Source organism: Siphateles boraxobius, unplaced genomic scaffold (genome assembly GCF_051911475.1).
Source record: "Siphateles boraxobius isolate OS27281-9 unplaced genomic scaffold, OSU_SipBor_1 29, whole genome shotgun sequence".
Lineage (NCBI taxonomy): Eukaryota > Metazoa > Chordata > Actinopteri > Cypriniformes > Leuciscidae > Siphateles > Siphateles boraxobius.
This window is the reverse complement of record NW_027508908.1, coordinates 6,817,270-6,835,247: the sequence shown is the minus strand read 5'-3', so window position 1 is coordinate 6,835,247 and position 17,978 is coordinate 6,817,270. Positions and strand designations below refer to the sequence as shown.

At 37.5% G+C, this 17,978-nt stretch overlaps 1 protein-coding gene across 1 annotated transcript; it reads left to right on the top strand.

Moving 5' to 3' along the window:
* The first annotated feature begins 1,344 nt into the window (after positions 1 to 1,344).
* LOC143753725 (uncharacterized) lies at positions 1,345 to 7,997 on the top strand. The gene is made up of 4 exons (XM_077246399.1): positions 1,345 to 1,656; positions 3,397 to 3,530; positions 4,058 to 4,187; positions 7,275 to 7,997. The coding sequence occupies exons 2-4, from the start codon at positions 3,410 to 3,412 to the stop codon at positions 7,597 to 7,599; spliced, it is 576 nt and encodes a 191-aa protein (XP_077102514.1). The 5' UTR covers positions 1,345 to 1,656; positions 3,397 to 3,409; the 3' UTR covers positions 7,600 to 7,997.
* The last annotated feature ends 9,981 nt before the right edge of the window (positions 7,998 to 17,978 follow it).

The following is a 17,978-nucleotide window of genomic DNA, read 5'->3' as shown; positions in this document are numbered from 1 at the left end:
ATATATATATATATATATATATATATATAAAGCCTACAGCATAAAACAAAATTTAAGCCATCAAGACTGCACAAGCACCTCAAATAGGCTACTCAAGATAAAAAAGACTGAAATAGAGAGATAAACGAGGAGCAGAAAAGAGCAAGGAATTCAGTTAGAGGTGACAAATTGCCTTAATTAATAAGAAACAGGTGTATGTGAGCCTTGTGACTGCTGAGCTGGAGTAAAGGAATACTCACAAACCCGTATAAGCCAGGCAAAACTGACCTCACATACCAGAGGGAGAGCAAAAAAAGAGCACAACAAATATAACATCTGGATACCAGGGAATCAAAATATTTCATTTCCTATAATCTTTTTTCTGTTTTTCTTTCTGGAGTCATTATGTCAAACAAATAAAGGCATTAAACAGAACAGGTTCATTCCAGGCTACCTTTGAGAAATAAAAATGGAAGTTGATTTTGAATTAGAAATGTGTATATTTATTCTGCTGCAATTCCTGGATATAAATGGCATAAAAACCACACAAGTTTTTATCTTGATTTAAAGGTTGGTAACAATTGTTTTATGACTGAAAATAGTCGTCTCGTATTGAATTCAAAAGTACAATAGAGGTAAATGTTATTACCTTTGGCACACATTTTTATTACAAGTCTGGACATTTTTTTATCCAGGTTTAAAAGACATTGAAGTGGCAGACAAAAACTCGCCAACTGTAACCATGGAAATAATACAGTGAGAAGTGAAGAGTGAATTATGAATGCACTGTTTTTAATAAAAGAGCATTCCAACTGAAAGCCACGTGCAAGTTCATGCAATTTTTGCTCAGCAATGTTAAAGAGCCTTTTGATTGCAGAACAGAAATCATGTGAAATTACCTGATTTATGAGACTGACTTCACTGCTAACCTGCTAGAGTCTCCTTCTCTCTCTCTCTTTCTGTGTGTAGATTTGTCTATTCTTGTGAGAAAATGTCCTCACACATAGAATGAAACATGTTAAAAACTGACAGATGAGGACATCTGAAGTGGTTATCACTATTTGAAATGCACATAAATCAGATAAATCGTGTTTTGCTGTAAAATGTCAATAGGTTTCAGTAAGGGTTTTGTTTAGAGGTTGGATATAGCATTATTATTATAATGTCTAAAGGTCCTCTATTTATAAGGTTGTAAGGTGTGTGTGTGTGTGTGTGTGTGTGTGTGTGTGTGTGTGTGTGTGTGTGTGTGTGTGTGTGTGTGTGTGTGTGTGTGTGTGTGTGTGTGTGTGTGTGTGTGTGTGTGTGTGTCACTATAAGGGAAAAAGGGCAAATGATCAGATAAAGACATACAATAAATCTACAGAAAAGGTGCACATCTGGAAAGGGTGATATTTTGGAAGGAGTGAGAAGACAGAGGCCAACAGATGGATGGGGGGGGGGGGTGGGAGAGAGAAAATAGAAAAAAAGAAGGGAGGGGATAAGATAGAGGAAAGAGAGAGAGAGAGAGTTGAATGTACACAAGTTCTTAAGCAGGGCAGAAATAAGTTGAAGTGTGTCTGACTGTCAATAGACTTCAACACAGCATTCAGACAGAAGAAGTGGACAGGACAGTGATATTGCAGCAGAGGACAGGAAGACAAAAAGAGAAAGGAAAGCCACATCTCGTTCCCTGAAAAAGTAAGTAACTTTAAGTGGAATTAAAACCATTGAAAGTATGTGTTCTATAATATTGCACTTGTGGTATCTGAGTCCTGCAGTTTTACTATTCTGATATTTCACCTCTCTCTGCTGGATATATTCTTCATATCTTGCAATTGGACCAGTCTAACTCATAAAGCATCAAAAATCAATGTTACAGAAAGTGTAAGAAATCAATGTTTAGGATGTATTTATGTCTGTTGTGAGTGTTTGATTGATATCCATGTATTATGTCAGCTCCTTCTCTCTGAATTTGAGAGACTGCATAATTTGGGGGAAAAAAATGTGTGAAATGGGTAAAAACTGACAGAAGTGTCCTGAACGAACATTAATCCTGTGATTTTCGGATTCTTGAGCACATCCAGATCTCTGCTACGCCACGATGTCATGGAGCCATTTTAAGAAATGCCTTTTTTCTGACTCACTCTACAAAGTCAATTACTATGATCTCCAAGTTCAATATTATGTAAAGCTCTCTCTCCCTTCTGGACTCCCTCTCACTCCAGTTTCTCTTTGCTTTACTGCAGCATTTCTCTGCAATGTGATTGTTTTAGTCTAATGATCATGTTGATTGTGCGTTCTCACAGTTATCTTACCTCAGAGAGCTCTCTATGCCCCAGTCATTGAGACTTCTGGCTCAATGCAACACAAAGGAGATTTTCTTTCAAATAAAACTAATTGAGTTTGCTATCAGTTAGGCCAGTCACAAGACAATCATCCATCTCCCCTCTCTGTTCTTGAATGAACCAGTCATTCATTTAAATAGACTGGAAATACCCAACACTTGAGTGATTCTTCTTTGGAGGTGAAGGACATGAGGCCACGGAAATAAAGCATGAAACTAATAGAATAAAGTCAATTTTACTTTTTCAATCAATGGTCAAAGAAATGAAGTTCTTAACATATAGAAAATTTGGAAAGTGAGTTTGAGTTTGTTTATTTTATTTATTTTTCAAAACATGATGTAGGCCCTACTGTAGAAGTAATTCAAATGGATGTAACATTTTGTTATAAAAGCAATAATTTTGCTAAATAAAAATAGCTACAAATTTAAAATAGTTTTAGTATAATTCATTAAACATTATTTCAACAGATTAAGTGAAAATTATTACTTTGATGTGTGATTTTAATAGTTGTAGAAAAGGTAATCTAAAAATAAATAAATAAAATATAATAAAAAAAATAAAAAATAAAAAAAAACACATTTGCGGCTTGAATACTTTAATATTAAAAACTCAAAAGGACACACAAAAAAAAGAGCCCAAAGTGTCCTGAGTAGAAAGTGACAACGAATAATCGTATAAAAACACAGGCCTCTGCACTATTTTCCACAAAATCATTGGACCCTAAAACACTTCTGGCTGTTTGTCCTGTAAAAAACAAAGTGCTTTCAGGGGTGGTGATGGCACAATGGATAAGACACATGCCTTTGGTGTGAGAGACCCGGGTTCGAATCCACTGTGAGACACCAATGTGTCCCTGAGCAAGACACTTAACCCCTATAGTTGCTCCAGAGGCGTGCGACCTCTGAAACACAGCAATTGTAAGTCGCTTTGGATAAAAGCGTCAGCTAAATGAATAAAATGTAAAAAAAATGCTTTCCCATGTGCCAGATGTATTGGCAGGGTAAAGGTTTAAATCTCTTGCCTTACATTGGGAGTTTTCTTAGTACTTGTTCTAATTTTTGCAATTTCTCCTTGCCTCTCCTTTACATCTCAGCCACTTCTTCACCATGACTGTTCCCACGGCGAAGAAGATACTGATGGTGCCTATGGTGGTCGTGGCGTTTTTGTCTTCATGCTTTGGGATGAGCAACGAAGTGGATTATGGGAATTGGAACTACAGAGAAGGAGGTAAAGCAGATAAATAATATGTATTGGCTTTATGTATAGAATGGATTTAAGAATGGTAAAATGTGTTAAACTTAGTTGCGACTACTTATTCTTATTTTTTTATCAATGTAGCCTTATATTTCATAATAATCATCCAAGTCGTGTAGTGGTTAAATTTTGAGGATATCTGCATAAATTTGTGTTTAATTCTGAGGGAATATTCTGTGATGCGTCCATTCCACAAACAATCAAATCATTGTGTTGGTCTATGTTGGTCAGTCTGGACTACAGTTTCATGGAGCTATTATCTAATATTCAATTCAAATCACATTGCTGACAACCACCAGTGTACAGAAATAACTCATACCCTTTTCTGTCAGCCTAGCTAAAACAAACAGACATCTCCTTATTCCTCCCTTTAAAGTTAAAGCCATGTAGTCCAGTGAAAGAAACCTGATTAAACCCATTCTGAAGTACCAGACACCCTGTTGTCATGTGGTCACTGGCCTTATTAAAGACTAACCTCATTGTCTTTGCCCTCACGGCAGCGGAGAATGTGAACGTGGCTAACATACGCAGTGTGACTCGGGTGTTGGACGCCTGGGGCAAACGCATATTCAAAGATATCAAGACTCTCTTACACTCACAACCCAATGCCCTTCTGCCAGACTACTCCAGGTAACACATTGTACTTCCTGATACCTGTATAAATTCATTGCAAAGACTTTTTACTATGGTGTTGAAGTACAAAAAAAATTAGTGTTAAACAACCACCAATATGTTATAACATGCATTTCTTACGACACTTATCTGAAACAAGTTGCTTATCTCTCTTTGCTATGTTCAATAAAGCTTTCTTGTTTTGCCCACTTTCACCTAAAGTTTTTTTGCACATGAAAGCTGCTTGTTGGACAAATTTTGGACAAAATGTTGGTTTTATATAAACAAGAAAAATGCAGCGCCCTTTGGGGTTTGTTATCCTGAAGTCGGCAGTTTAACAGACTCACTCCTTTAGCCCTAAGGAGATTCTTTCATGAAGCTTATTCTAAGCTACAAGCATTGAAACAGCACTTAAAATGGCAGAAAAAGATTTTTCAGGCACACATGCTGTCTGAATGACTGTATTGCATGTACATGAAATAATGACTCTTGTAATTCAGACTGAGACTGTTGAAGGAAACTGATCTCTTTTATTTTATCAACTGTAGAGTATCCGAATAGTGCCAACTAGATCAAGCTAATAATACACAAAGCATGTGAAGCTAGACATCAAGCACCAATAACAAACAGTTAAACTACTTTACTAGCTAAAAAATGTATACTAACAAATTAAGTCCCGATGAAAAAGGTTTACAAGACATTTACCGCCAATTAAATTCTGAAGCTAAAGAAGGGCTTTGGAGACTCTGAATTTTTTCAAAATACATTAGAGTACACAATAGAATTTTGTACAAAGTATAGCTAAGTATTATTTGTCTATTAATGTGCACTTGTTATTGAAAACAAAGTTTGCAAATTGTAGTTGTCAGTGCCGAGAGCCTCGTGGGCAAGTGCGCCGATATGTAGCGCCGTCGTGCTTCGGGAGACCCAAGTTCAAGTCCCGGCTCGTGGACCTTTCCAGATCCCGTAACCTCTCTCTCTCTCTCCCACATCACTTCCTGTCTAGCTACTGTCCTATCCTAATAACAGGCAAAAATAAGTCTTTAAAAAATACACTTATGGTATTTTGCTTGTATGTTTAGAAGACACTCGAAATGATTTACTTGTAACACAAATAAAGTACACTTTAATATCACTATTCAATAGCACTATCAAGCATGTAATTAGTCCCTACACAAGCATATACTTAAAGTATACTAAGTATACTTACAATTTAGTACACAAAAGTACACTTAATACACTTAAAGTTATGCTTTACTACAACGTAATTACAACTAAAATAGGCTTAGTACAAAATGAGTTGTTTCAAAATAGCTCAAGTTAACTAATCATTAACACACTTTAGTGTTTTAGCACAAATTAGTCTGGCTGCAAGTATACATAGCATTTTTTTCTTCACCAGGACATGCTTGCTATAACTTGCTATTGCTAGCCGCTCTGAAAATTGCCTACTCTACCTTTAATCCTTAAATGCATGAATGTTTCGCCAATCATTATTACATATTGGGGTCAAGCGATCCGGATCAATATCTTAACATGGATGAATCTGCCACGATAATATAAAACTCTCCTGATATCAGAGTAACAATTACAGAACAATGAAATAAAGCATATTTCGATACCTTTTGGAGCTTGGATGGGTTCAGTTTGAGCAGATGTTTTATACCATGACCAGTGTCCTCAGAGCTCATTTCCTAGTGCATTCAGCATCAGCCTCATATTCACAATCTCAAAGATATTCTCAATCAGGCAATCAGACTTATCAGACATTGCACTAATTCAGTCATAATAGATTCAATTATTATTGTGCAGAAAAAAATATACTTACACGGTTACACACCTCGGGTCGTTAGCGACTCTACACAATTTTTACAAAACATGAATGGGAAAACAGGAGTTATTTTGTAATTTTATTATTATTATTTTTTTGTTATATTGTTTATAATGAATTGATTGAGGAATACTATGAACATTCGATGTCTAACTTGTAAAAAAAATGAATGAGGAGGAGGGTAGAGAATGACGTCCCGGCCCGAAGAAGGCTATGCGTTTAAGGGTTTAGGCTTGATACAACGTTTAAAAAAGCGGTGCTCGTGAGAAAAAAAGTGCGGATGAAAAGCATCAGGACGCAGCGCAACTAATAAATGGGCCAATACGTATCACATAAAAAAATTAAAAAGCGTAAAGGAACTAATAACACGATGACTGTATGGCAGGATTTTGGATGCATTTGAGCCTATCCATTATGAAAATTCACCATGGTTTTACTACAAAGAAAATGAAGCATGGTTTTGCTACACTAACTATAGTTTAACCATGCTATTTGTAGTAAAACTGTGGTTATACAAATGGTAATCAATCCACCAAAAACATGGTTAGTACACTTCTAGGCTACTAATATAAAACCATGGTTCATTTTCATAAGGGATGGCAGACGTCAGAAGAGAGATTAGCATTAGCTGTGAAAATGCTATAGACCAGATGAGCTACCGAGCGAAAAGGCTGTTTTCTTTTTGATGTTGTTCGTGAAGCGGCAGAATCGGACAGTTGTCATAATGTGGTGTATAAAGGACTCGTCATCCTCTGGCACTGAGCGCTTTAACACACCTGGAGGCAGTAGCGCTGTGACCTTTCGAGATTTTGTGAGCCAGGTCTTGGCTAGAAGGACCAGAAGCTCAGCCTTGTCATTTTAAACTATGTCCTGTTAATGTATGTTCTTTGACTTACTGACCCCACATATAGTGCACTAAAATGAATGTGAAACCTCGTTATACACATCAATAATAATGCATAATTGACACAACATTACCATATTAACACTCTTATTCCTAGGTCTCACTAGGTACACTGATCCAGAGTTGAGTGTTTAAAGTGTAGGGCTTCTATGAAATATGAAAATATGAATTATGTTCTTATATGAAAAAATATTTTGTTTCATGCCATTTAAGTATATTTTTTAAAATTGCTGTATAAATCTGCCAAACCCTTACGGAAGAAGCACACAAGAACGATTATACACTATTTTTCTCTCTCGCACAGATGTTGCACACAAACACACTCACTCTCACACATTCCAGTCCCGTCTCACACTCTGCTTTCTCACAGGGTTCGTCCTCTCTCGGAGTCCCTAAATGATCTCTTCAGAGAAGTCTCCCATTTACAGAGGCGCATCACAGATCTTAACAATCGCCTAGCAACCCTGGAACCCTTCCTCCGTCATCATGGTTACCGAGAGGAGGGTGAGGAAGGAGGGGACGGCGAGGGACTGGCTCCTCAGAGTGTGAAAGGAATGGGACAAAGTCAAAGAAAGTATTCACGACGGTACATGGTTCGAGTAGTCCAACCTATGAACAGGGTGGTGAGAACCAGACGAGTGAAAGTGTTCAAAAATCAAAACGGAAGGGTCAAAACGAGCGAAAGTGAGAGGTAGAGGGAGATAAAAGATTATAATCAAACATTAATGTTATTCAGGAAATATCCTTTATATTGGGAATAGAACGATTCACATATTAGACATGTTAGTATACAAGCGTGCATCCATCATCTTTTGTTTGTACTCCTTCATGTTCAGGTCTCGAAGGTGAGATTTAAGTTCCTTGGCAAAAAAGCAAATGTTGGGAATGTGGATTGTGGAAAACTTTCCCAGCAGGATAATGAAAAAACAAAAAGAAACATTGAGAGTAAAAACAGACAAGCTTTTTCCAAACAAAGCTACAGCTATACAATCAGCTCTTTTTTTCTGTGTGGAATCTTTATGGAAGCTTTGGTATACAGAGCCATTTGTGTAATAGGAATAAAATCAGGTGAATAAATGTTCATACTTCAAAATATAATTCTGTCTGTTTTTTGTTCTTTTCATGATTAATTACTCGGGTTTAACTGTACTCAAATATTAAAGGGGACCTATTATGCAAAATTCACTTTTATATTGTTTTTGAACATGTTTACGTGTCTGCAGTGTTTTCTTTACACAACAACTCAATTGTGGTAAAAATCCATCCACCCCATTTGTTATTTTCCCCATAAATCTGAATAAGTATCTCAAAATGAGCTATTCAGGAATGTGCTCCAATGTGATGTCACATGCTCAGGCCCTGCCCACAACTGCTGACGGAATCTGCCTTATTAGCATAAACCCTGCCTTGACTGAGCTGTAGAGTCCGCCATGTTTATCATGTTTATATTTCCGAGAGAATCGGAATACTAAATGAGAAAAATAGAGGGCGTGGCTTGTTTTTTCCAACTGGAACCTGATTGGATCTAGAAAAGTAGGCGTTTCGTTCAGGCAGCAGACTGTCAGTTGGAGGGGCGTGGTTAAGGAAAGGTGGTTAAGCCGAAGCCCATTTTAATCTATTGATTAAAGATTACGAAGCCAAACATTTTTTTGTGTGTGGATAGACTTGCACGGATGAATTGTTCACCACGAAACTAACAATTTGCGCTGATAAAGTAAAATATGGTTAATTTTGATTTCATGTGTACTTTAAAGGTGCCATAGAATGCATTGATTCAATATTTTTAATTGTTCTCTGATATCTACTTAGAAGGTATATGGTTTAGGTAAGGGCAAAAATTCTCCAGATACGGTTTTACATGTCCATTTACTATAGGATAATTGACTAGATGCATTGTCAAATGACAAACGTTTCAACTTAAATGGTGGAGAAGGTCACGTTAGCTAGAAGGAGCGAGTGAGCTATCTGTAAGCAACCAAACTATCCTCGTTAGCTCCTAAATTATGTGTTGTTGATGAAATATAGGCTAAATTATAATACTACCCGACAAAAAGGATTGACATAGATGTATCTAGTTGTATTTTGTAGATTTATATGACAACACATGCCGGAAATAATAGTAACCTCCGTGTAAATAGGTCCTCATACTATTTAGTAATCCATGCTCCTTACTTGGAGCTTGCTAGTTAGCTAAGGTTAACGTTACTTTAGCATCTTGCGTTCGATCTCGACAACGCAGGGTCAATTATCGTTAATGTTGTTAGCTCACTAAGAAACTTTAGAATTAAACAGAAATAGCTTCAACAGTCAAGAAGTGGATAAAACCACTAACTTACTGCTTGCGGTAGGGCTTGTAATGGAAATATAGTTGGAATTGCCCCCTTCTTCAGTATAAAACGCTGAGTGAAGCCTGCTTGATATTGTCCCAGGTTAAAAAAAAATGTCAGTGGTGAAATGGGCAGGGCAAACTAACGTATCCTGTAACAGATGATCATCAACAATGCCTGTTGACAGATCTGTTCTGTGGGAAGGGTATGAAAGTGCCCAAATCCACTGCACAGCCTGGAACATAACATTTCTATCCATGATCTGCCATTTTTGCTATGGTCCTTTCTTGCTTCTTCACAATACTTCTGATGATTCGGCTGTGCAGGTCCACGTTAATACTGCCTGGCCTAGAACATGGGCTGGTATATGCAAATTTTGGGGGCGTAAATATTAATGATCCCGGCTGCAACGTCACAGTCGGTGTTATGTTGGGATTTTCAGTGGTCTTTTGTACGCACAAGATTTACATATGAAGGAGGAAACAATGGTGTTTGAGGCTCACGGTATGTCAGTTCCATGTACAGAACTCTTACTATTCAACTATGCCAAGTTCAATGAGCAGTGAGTCATTTTCTTTTTTGCTGTTGTTTGATAAATATTAACATAGCAGTTGGTACTGCATATTACGCTGCTTTCACTTTAATACACACAAAAAATATACACATGCAATTTCTTTAATTGCTGTTTATGTTCACAGATATAACCAACTGTGTTTATGTGAACCTATGTGAATACACGTTTGGAACAACTTGAGGGTGAGTAAATTATGACAAAAAAATGTGGGTAAACTGTCCCATTACGTGCAATAAAGACATGAAAGAGAAATTAGTTTAATACTCACCAGACACATCATCTGACAGCCAGTTTTCTGTGTGCGTGCTTCGGTTGTGAGTGCTCAGAAAATCAAATGTGCGAATTTTAGACTGATATGGCTTTAAAATGCATGCAAATAAGAAACTTGATGATAAAGAACTGCAATGTCACATGAGTGTGGCCGTGTAGTAGTTGATAGATGATAGTCAAAACCAATATGTTTTGTTAGTTTTTGTTAGTATCCGGGCCAAGGCACAAGCTGTTGGCTGCGCCCAGTGCCATAGAGAGAAAGAGTTGCGACAAGCTTTGATGTCGCCGCTATGGCTGTCACGTGGTTCATGTAAGCCCCAATAGTTCCAAAACATACGCTGGCTGTCATGTTCTTCTATGGGACAGACAGCAGCGATTACATTATTGAACGGTAAATATAAAATAAAACACACACCAAAGTACTTTTTTCAGCTGTTACTGCATTATTGCATTTAGTTAATGTCAGTTTTGCATTTGGAGAGGCAGGGTGACAACGATGAAATACTGTACATTACTTAGATAAGTTTTAGGGTTTTTTTGGAGGGAAAAGCTTAGTGTTCATGTTCGCATGGGTAGTAGCACTGGCTTTAGCGGCTCATCTGATGATGGACGTCTCATGATATTTATTTTAGCACAACTGGGCTGTATTAGGCTATTGATCCGTGATCTTGCTTATAAATTCCGATTCAGCCACTAGCCTACCTTCGTGATCACGCAAAGAGAGACTGCAGTGGCGGTCCGTTCAGAATTCCAACCAACATAAAATATAAATAATTACGCTGTGCATGTACAAATGAATGATTTAGGAGTGAAATGGACTGCTCCCATAACGTAGAAAACAACGACTTTCTATTTGCAGCAATGTTCGGTAAATATTAACTTCATAAAATGAAACCGGAGAGATAGTTAATGAGTGAATTAAATAGGCCTACGTAGCTAAATTAATCAGCAGCATAAAGCATTAATCAGAAAACACACACAAATACATGTATACGATGTACTGTGTACAGTACACATGTATATATATTTCAATCACACATAACTAACCCTAACCCATACACATAATATATTAATTGTGAATATATATATATATATATATATATATATATATATATATGAATACATGTGTATTTATGTAGGCCTATATGTATTACACAAACACACATTTTGACAAATATACACACATAACCCTAACCCATTTAAATAAATGAATTGTGTGTGTGTATGTATATACATCAGGTTACAGTAAGTTAGCTAACGTTAGTGTCACGTAAGCTATAGCTGCAATTAACCTATTATCTTCCAATAAACATTAACTAAAACTGGCTACATGAAATATAACTACTGCAGGGCTCTCAAGTCTCACGACACACGCATTTCAACCCGTTCACACGCCACACCTTGTATTTCTCACGCTGAGTAAGGGAACTTGCCTGTGATCAAAGACAGTGAGAGCTGATGTTGAGGAGCCAAATTCGTGCTAAATTATTTTTGATGCATTCAAAAACTCTCCAACTGCTTTTAAAAGGGTCATCGGATGCAAAATACACTTTTATATGGTATTTGCAAATAAATGTGTCTTTGCAGTGTGTGGACACAATCACCATGCAATGAAAAATCCATTCACTTTTTTTTTAATCCTCAAAAAGCTAAAAAGTTGTTGCTCATTATCATTTAAAGCGACATGCACCGAAACGGGTCACTGTGAACAGAGCTGTTTTCAAGAGGTAAAAAGGGTGTTGTTTTACACAACCATTGAGAAATTTTAACCAAAGTATGTTACAAACTTTACATGAAGACCCAAAAGAATCATACCAATTTGTGGAAAATGGGCATCCGATGACCCCTGTAAAGGTGACCGGTTTGGGTCTTGACATACATGCTCAGGGCAAGTTGTTATGACACAATGTTATGTACATTGAGCACTGATGTTAAGTTGGCTTGTTTGGGGTCAAATTTATTTTTATTTTTCAATAAATTTGTATTTTTTAAATATAACTATTTACTTTATTTGGATGAATTTGTCTTTTTATCAGATTTAACAATTGTTATAATTTCCATTTGTGCTAGTCAATTATGAACAATAGGCAAAATTGAACTGCTAGCAAAAATTGAAGCGAATTTGGTTGGGTCGAGGGACCGCTGCTGCAAATATTTGGGTGGCTCCTCCCCTAAATCTCACTCTAAACTTTTGATAAAACTTGAGAGCCCGGCTACTGACTAGATTCACGAGAGGTCGGCTAATGTGTGTAAAAGTAAAAAAATACAGTAATTTAATTAATTTACCAGCGAGCGAACTTCGGAAACACTGAAAATGAATGGGGTTCAATGCTGGAACTATCAGTGTTTGGAACTATCTGCTGCTCCACCACACGCGTTACTTCCGCATTCCGAATATGGCCTGCCGAGACCAACATTATGAGATGCTCGCGTTAAAGTCAATGGAACGCTGTGAAAAAGTGTCGGACCTCTGTCGGAACTACATTCTAGGGCGTGGCTTAGCCAAAGGCGAATTGAAAGATTTGCCTGCCATCGAGGCGGTAGATATCAGCAACTACCTTGTCTTACAGACATAACGTTACTTTGACTTTACAAAGTTCGGAAACTGGTACGTTACACAAACTTAGCCACACAAGTTGTATTAACTCACCTTTGACGAAGTGATCACTGCACACACGGGCATTTTCCGATTCGGCTCCTCCCGACCGCAGACGTACTGTAACGTTAGGTTGGCAAGCCATTTTTTCCGGAGTTTTTCTGTTAATTTCTTGCATTTTTCCCCCTTATGAACAACAACTTTTGGTACACGATAAAAACTCCTTGTGGTTTCTCGGTTTGATCGATTTGAGCAACCATAAACGACGCAAAACATAGGCATTTTGAGTTTGTTATAGTGCTTCCTAAATATAGCAAATCACTTCTTGCTCTCCATCTGCTTTTCGCGCCACGGCAACGCAGTGACGTGACGACATATGCAAACAAGTCGAAGTTATGGCGTCACTTTGTAGGCCAAAACGCGGAAGTGAGTTAGCATTTTAGCACCTCCGGTTCCCTCGCCCTAGAGTCTATGGTTTTTTTAATGGGTTTTTGCTAAATCGCCTGAAATAAGGTCTGTGGTTCACAAAGCTTCTAAATATTTTCAGGTTTTGACCTATGACATAAAACACACCAGTTATAACCTGGTTGTTGTTTTTTAAACTTTATTGTGTCTGCTTGTGGTTTTTTAAAACTTTATATAGGCTTCAAAATGTATAAATTTTGGATTAATCTGTAAAGATTATCTTTATAGACCTAACATGTAAGGGTCACAACTCTTTGTTGAACACAGATCTTATATTTTGCGATTTTCCAAAAGTCTATGGGGAAAATGCATAGCTTTTCGATCTAGGGAACCCATGCGCCACTAACTTCCGAGTTGTCCTACATAGTGACGTCATAACTTCGGCACTCTATTGCCCATTTAAAACAAGCTATAATAAATTATCCGTGGGGTATTTTGAGCTGAAACTCCACAGACACATTCTGGGGACACCTGAGACTTATTACATCTTGTAAAAAGGGGCATAGGTCTAAATACAGGGGTTGATTGATAAATAATATTCGTTGTTGAATATCTCACATCTCTTTGTTAAAGTAGCAAACTATAAGAAGTTGCAAATAATAACTTTAGTACTTGCGTAGAACAACTCAGACCCATTCCTGATTTTTTTCTTTAAAAAGAAAATAATGATTCGTGGAATTTAGGGTTGGATGGCACAGTGCTTAATTGGGAAGAAAGAACAATATAAATGTCTACAACTGAAACTAGTTTTTAGGATTAGTACGATTAATTTATGGTATATGATTAATTTGAACTAGTTTTACCTTGTTGTTGTTGTTTTTTAAAAATTACTATTATGGAGGCACTGTTATATCCATGTGTTCCTGCATGTACGTATAAAGAGGTAAGTGCAGTATTGCACTGTATAATTCAATTATTCTCATATTACAATCCATGTTCCAATCACCCCATTCACATACTTTTCATAAATGATGTCAGCCAGGTGGCCTCATTTATCACAGGCTCTTAAATATGGTTCCCATCTCTATGTTTTTTTGAAAGCATCCTATTATAAACCACAAATTACCCCTGCATATAAATACATCATTACTAAATATCACTCACATATGCACAAAATAAAGAACAGAAGTATGCAGCATTACTGAAACAAATCACTAATGACATTAATTCCCTCAAACAATATTTTTCTGCATTGTGGAACACAGTTGTTTATAATGTTTTATAGGCTCACTTTAACCCAACACATGCTTTCTAGAACAGGTTGTGGACTGACAGGATCATAGTGGTATAATTTTAACAGCTGAAAATACAAACCACTGCGCGCCACGATGAATCTGGAGTGTTTTGTCACTCCAGCCACACGGTCAGTATGTTCCTGCACAACCGGAGGCTGCAGTTTCAGGACCCCAGTTTTAGGACCGCAGTTTCAGGACCCTAGTTTTTTGTGACAGCGCCACCTACCGAACTGGATGATATAGCGGCGGCAGCGGTTTCAGGACCGCAGTTCTAGGATCCAGGTGGTTTAGTTTGTACATAGTATCAAGATCCACCTATTATCTTAAGTCTTGTTAGAAAAAAAAGAAAGAAAAAAAAATATATATATATATATTAACAAAGAAGATTATGGAATAGAAAAGCTCCTACAGCAGGTGGATTAGAGCAAGTAGCATCAAGCTACATGACACAATTTAAAATATTTATATTACAATTTTATTTAAAGCTCACTTTAAACCATCATCGAGTATTTGTATCATATTCCGGTCGCGGCTTCAAATGGTTTTAAGTTAAAAAAAAGATGTTGAAATATGTTATATAGCATTTTATATGCAGCTAATGGCTACACCTTGCTTAGCAATACTGTAAACATTCTTTATTCAAATGAAAATATCGAAAATCACACACAAACCACATATACTCGAAATCGTGCATTTATTAGCTTCTTGTTTCAGGTGAAGAGATGTGTCTTAGCTTTGTTATCACGGAGGTCAGAATGAGGAAGTGTACACAGCAGCGCGTCATGCAGAAGGGCAGGATTATTGTAACGTTCAACCACTTGAGATGATTGACAGCTCTATAACGAATAAGAGAGCGCAGAGAACTGACGCAAATCAGGAAGAGGAGAGATAGATCCATAGGCATATCTCACTGTGTTCGCTGTTTGAGCTTCAGATCGCATAATTTAGTGGAACATGAAAATCATTATTTCTCCAAATATGTGCACCATTGGACTACAGGGCTCTCAAGTTTTATCAAAAGTTTAGAGTGAGATTTAGGGGAGGAGCCACCCAAATATTTGCAGCAGCGGTCCCTCGACCCAACCAAATTCGCTTCAATTTTTGCTAGCAGTTCAATTTTGCCTATTGTTCATTATTGACCAGCACAAATGGAAATTATAACAATTGTTAAATCTGATAAAAAGACAAATTCATCCAAATAAAATAAATAGTTATATTTAAAAAATACAAATTTATTGAAAAATAAAAATAAATTTGACCCCAAACAAGCCAACTGAACATCAGTGCTAAATGTACATAACATTGTGTCGTAACAACTTGCCCTGAGCATGTATGTCAAGACCCAAACCGGTCACCTTTACAGGGGTCATCGGATGCCCATTTTCACAAGTTGGTATGATTCTTTTGGGTCTTCATGTAAAGTTTGTAACATAATTTGGTTAAAATTTCTCAAAGGTTGTGTAAAACAACACCCTTTTTACCTCTTCAAAAACAGCTCTGTTCACAGTGACCCGTTTCGGTGCATGTCTCTTTAAATGATAATGAGCAACAACTTTTTGGCTTTTTGAGGATTAAAAAAAAGTGAATGGATTTTTTTCATTGCATGGTGATTGTGTCCACACACTGCAAAGACACATTTATTTGCAAATACCATATAAAAGTGTATTTTGCATCCGATGACCCCTTTAAAAGCAGTTGGAGAGTTTTTGAATGCATCAAAAATAATTTAGCACGAATTTGGCTATACTCCTCAATATCAGCTCTCACTGTCTTTGATCACAGGCAAGAGATATCGTCCAGGAATCGTAAAATCAAAATGCTAAAAAATAAAATAAAAAAAATGAAAATGTCCGCACACCGCATTCATCAGATCGTGCTCTTTCAACTTCCACTCCGTGTGTGCGCGTGTTGTCTAGTAACTAACGTGCTTGCAGCGGGAACACATAATTTACCCGGAAACAACTAGGCTAATTCTAATTTCTGATTGGCTGGTAGCTAGCATTTAACTCTGTATAACTCGAGACAGATGCTATGAACTCGGCAGAGAACTTCCCTCCGTTTGCCTGCGCCTCGTCCATTAATTGTATAGCGGGACAAGTTCCCTTACTCCTCAGCGTGAGAAACACAAGGTGTGGCGTGTGAACGGGTTGAAATGCGTGTGTCTCACGCCCAATGCATGAGACTTGAGAGCCCTGGGACTAAGAGCCCTGGCGGATGCTGTATGTATGTGAACACAAATAAACCGGAGAAGACGTGAATGACTGCTTTATGAGTGATGATTTCTATTCAAAATAACGAACGACAGATTAATCATTTTGCACTCCTGTCATAAATTAAGAATTGAATGTCACTGCAAACCAGTTTTATCATAAACAGTGGTCAACTATCGAAGCTGGAGTTTTAAATATTTCTAATGATGCTCAGTTTGTCCAGATCAAATAAGTAAGAGTGTGATGTTTTAACGAATAATGAATGTTGAACAATAATCTGGGGCCGTCTGTGATCTTTGCCACGAAAGGGGTTAAATGATGAGTGTTTTCGGTGATCCAGTTCGGTAGGTGGTCCTATGCCTAAAACTGGGGTCCTGAAACGGCAGCCTCCGGTTGTGCAGGAATACCCTTCTCCACACGGAGGCAGTGTTGTGACGGGTTAGTTCACAGCATGCCTTTTTGACAGGAGTGTCATGATGTCTATGGGCTGGTCTGAAGTCAGTGGCATAGATATATCTATGGGTCTGTCTGTGTCCGCTATTTTTTTGGCCAGCACAGCACTGGACCTTAAAAGCGTTTACCAAGATCAAGTCAGACCTCCAGTAGCCTATGTAGTATGTGGGTCTGCTTGCGTGTATTTCTGTGCTGGTGAGGACGTCTGACAGAATATTGTACGTATGAACGCAAATACGTGTAGGCCTATGTACGTCTGTACAGATTTTTTGCTTTGGCAAAACTTTTAGCACCTCTAACTTACGTAAACGATTGACTCCCTGTTACTCTGACCTTCCCTAAATTAATGTGAAAGGTTAGTCTTGCCACGCCTTAATTACTATTCTGCATCTCTCAATTCACGGCCTCCGCTGTGAACATTCCTTAAAGTCACCTGTCATCATGCATCTAAATTGACAATTCTTATTTATTTTTATCATGGATTATTGCAGTGTAAATGATTTATCCATGCAAATAATTTTAAAATTAAATTCATGTGCCTTCGTAATCTTTAATCAACATAACTTCCCTGACATCTCTTCTCTGATGACGTGTTTACTGGCGCGAGGGCGGGACAACAACCTGTCACTCGCATGACATCACAAAAATGGCAAACCAATCAATACCAGATGGACAAAATCAAGTCCTGCCCTACATTTGTTCTTGTTCGAATAAACCGTTTCATTCAAATATACGTCACACAATAGATAAGACAAAACGATTGTAATTTCTGTTTCATGTAAACTTTAAACTAATGCCTTATTAATTACTTTCTGAATATAGTCTTCATTCACGCCTCCCTCTATCCGTGACTCTTCCTTAAACTTTCCTGCTTGCGTTTATCTCTTTTTCTCCCTGTCGCCATGGACACGTGTGGGTGTTGCATATCATCTCTACTTGCTGTT